General features: G+C 50.1%; 1 protein-coding gene across 3 annotated transcripts in view; it reads left to right on the top strand.

Moving 5' to 3' along the window:
- B4galt5 (beta-1,4-galactosyltransferase 5) overlaps positions 1 to 2,661 on the top strand; it is a 52,574-nt gene that overhangs the window by 45,150 nt on the left and 4,763 nt on the right. For all 3 annotated transcript variants that reach the window (XM_021193441.2, XM_029536716.1, XM_029536717.1), the window contains exon 7: positions 654 to 776. In XM_021193441.2, the coding sequence (XP_021049100.1) occupies positions 654 to 776 (123 nt within the window). The remainder of the gene's footprint in view (positions 1 to 653; positions 777 to 2,661) is intronic.

Here is a 2,661-nt window from a genome sequence, read left to right as displayed (position 1 = left end):
TTCTTCTTCTTCTTCTTCTTCTTCTTCTTCTTCCTCTTCCTCTTCCTCTTCCTCCTCCTCTTCCTCTTCCTCTTCCTCCTAACCCCGGGCTAAGCTGCTGAGTGGCTGCAATGTGGTCCTGTGTGCAGAGCTCAGCAGGGAGCAGGCATGGGGCCAGTTGTCACCATTTTGCTCACGGTGGAAAGTGGGTCATTGTGTCTGTGGGGTGTGAAGTGGGTTAGTATTGTGATTGTGGGGGTGTGAAGTAGAAAGTGGATTGTATTGTGACTGGGGTGTAAAGTGCTGTGAAGTGGGTTATATTGTAACTGTGGGGTGTGAAGTGGGTTATATTGTGACTGGAGTGTGTGAAGTGGTATGAAATGGAAAGTGGGTATATTCTGACTGGGGTGTGAAGTGGTCGGGTAGTAACAGCCTGTGGTGGCAGTGGAATAACTGAACACTGATTGTGACCTTGGTTGGACATTGAGTGAGTTCTGTGCTGGCATTCATTGTGCAATGAGCTTGCTGCAAACCAATTAGCAGCCTGGAATGGTGCTCAGTCCTCTTGCCTGACTGGGCGAACCTCTAAGTTCCATCCCCAGCATTGCAGGAAAACAAAGCCAAGTTCCTGAGGAGCTCAGCTCCAGCTCTAACCTGGCGGCTCTCCTTTCCAGGCTGCCCTACACAGAGTTTTTTGGTGGTGTGAGCGGCCTGACTGTAGAACAGTTTCGGAAAATCAATGGCTTTCCTAATGCCTTCTGGGGCTGGGGAGGAGAAGATGACGACTTGTGGAACAGGTATACACCCACCCCACCCTGTAAGCCACTGCCACCCCCTGTACCACCCTACACTCACCCCCTGAAGCACCCCCACCCCAGCACCACCCAGTCTCACAGACCAGGAACCGCATGGTCACTTAGCACCCTTGCAGCCATGTTGGAAAGCTCACAGAATAACGTCTCCACATGCAGTCGGTGTCAGGCTGAGGGTATGTCCCACCCTGCACCTTTGCATGCTCCTGCCGGGCTTTCCCTGTGAGCAGCCAGCATCCACCACACAGCCTTCCTAGACTGAGTTCTAGGGACCTGCCTTAGTTTTTTTCATGATGAAGATGAAATTCAGATGAATAAAGTATACAGCTATAACATTAGACAACAGAAAACACTTCTAACTCAAACTAAAATATAATTTCTACATCCCATTAAGGCAACTACACATTTTCCCCTTTGACGTGGAAAAATAAACTTAAAATAACAGCTCAACACCTTTTTTATACTAATGAGCATGGGGCCTAGAGAAGTGACTGCAGTTACGAGCACACACGGCTTCCCCAGAACACCTAAGTTTGGTTCCCAGCTATGTGTAACTCTAGCTTGGAGGATCCAGTGTCCTCTGTAGGCACCAGCACTCACATGCGTGTGCCACACACACACACACACACACACACACACACACACACACAGAATTAAAATGTTAAACATTAATTCAAGGCCAGAGAATTGGCTTAGAGTGCTTGGTACTCTTGCCCAGACTTGGGTTCCATTCCCAGCACCCTCATGACAGCTCACAACAGTCCGTTATAGCTCCAGTTCCAAGGGATCCTTTGCCCACTTCTGACCTCTGAGGGCACCAGGCTCGTGTCCACGTGTGCAGACAGAACACCCATATACATCAAGTTTTCCCAGACTATAATTTCAGCTCCTAGGAGGCTGTGGAAGTTCTTCGAGGTCAGAGCCTGGGCACCCTATCAGACTGGCACCATAGAGCAGAGCGGAGAAGAATGCTTACCGGAAGATTCATAAGAATAGAGATCAGTTTCCCCAGTCTGCACACCCCAAAACATCATTACCATTTCAGTGCGTCTTTAAAACATAGCGAATGAGTCACGCCAGATGTCTTTGTCAGTTTCTCAGACCTGTAGTGGCAGCGCATCAGTCCCAGTGTGAATATCCCTGCTGGGGTCTTGTGTGGAATACCATCTGACACGTACCTTCCTAATGGCTTGGTTACTGTTGGCATGTGTGCGGGCTGTGACTAAGCAGGCCGTTTCACTTGCACTGGGCCTTGGGAAAGAGCCTAGAGGTGAAGTTGGTCAGAATGCAGTGTGTGAAGGCTCTTGGGCCTTGTTAACAACTTTTCCCCATGTTCCCTGTGGCTGTCTGTGCTGAGTGGCGACATTGGTGGGCCCTCCCTCCCCAAGCTGAGGGTGGACTGCCTGGTGATCTGCTCAGGTGTGGCCCTGCAGTGTTAGAGATCTTTCAGTGAACCTGGAATTCATTGATTGAGCCGGCCTTGCTAGCACTGAACTCCAGGCAGAGAGCTGCCCGTCTCTCTCTGCCTAGTGCCGGGGTTATAGACTGCGCTGGGCCAGCTTTTACAGGGCTTCTTGGAGATCAAAACCAAGTCCGCAGTCTTGCAAGCTTGGCACTTTATCACCTGAGCTGTCATCCCAGCCCCTCAGACAGAAAGAAATGCCAGTTAATCCTCTGCTGAGCATTCCATAGGGGGTGTACCATCACCCTCTGTTCACATGGGCAGGCATTTCTCCAGATTCATTAAACATTTAGTGTGACTACACAGTCAGAAACACATTGTGACAGGTAATGGGGTGTGGTTCAGGGATGGAACTTTCTCCTAGCATGTACTAGTCCTGGCTACTATCTCCCTTCCTCCCTCCCTCCC

This window comes from Mus pahari, chromosome 3 (genome assembly GCF_900095145.1).
Source record: "Mus pahari chromosome 3, PAHARI_EIJ_v1.1, whole genome shotgun sequence".
NCBI classification, from domain to species: Eukaryota; Metazoa; Chordata; class Mammalia; order Rodentia; family Muridae; genus Mus; species Mus pahari.
This window is presented reverse-complemented; position numbering and strand designations above follow the sequence as displayed.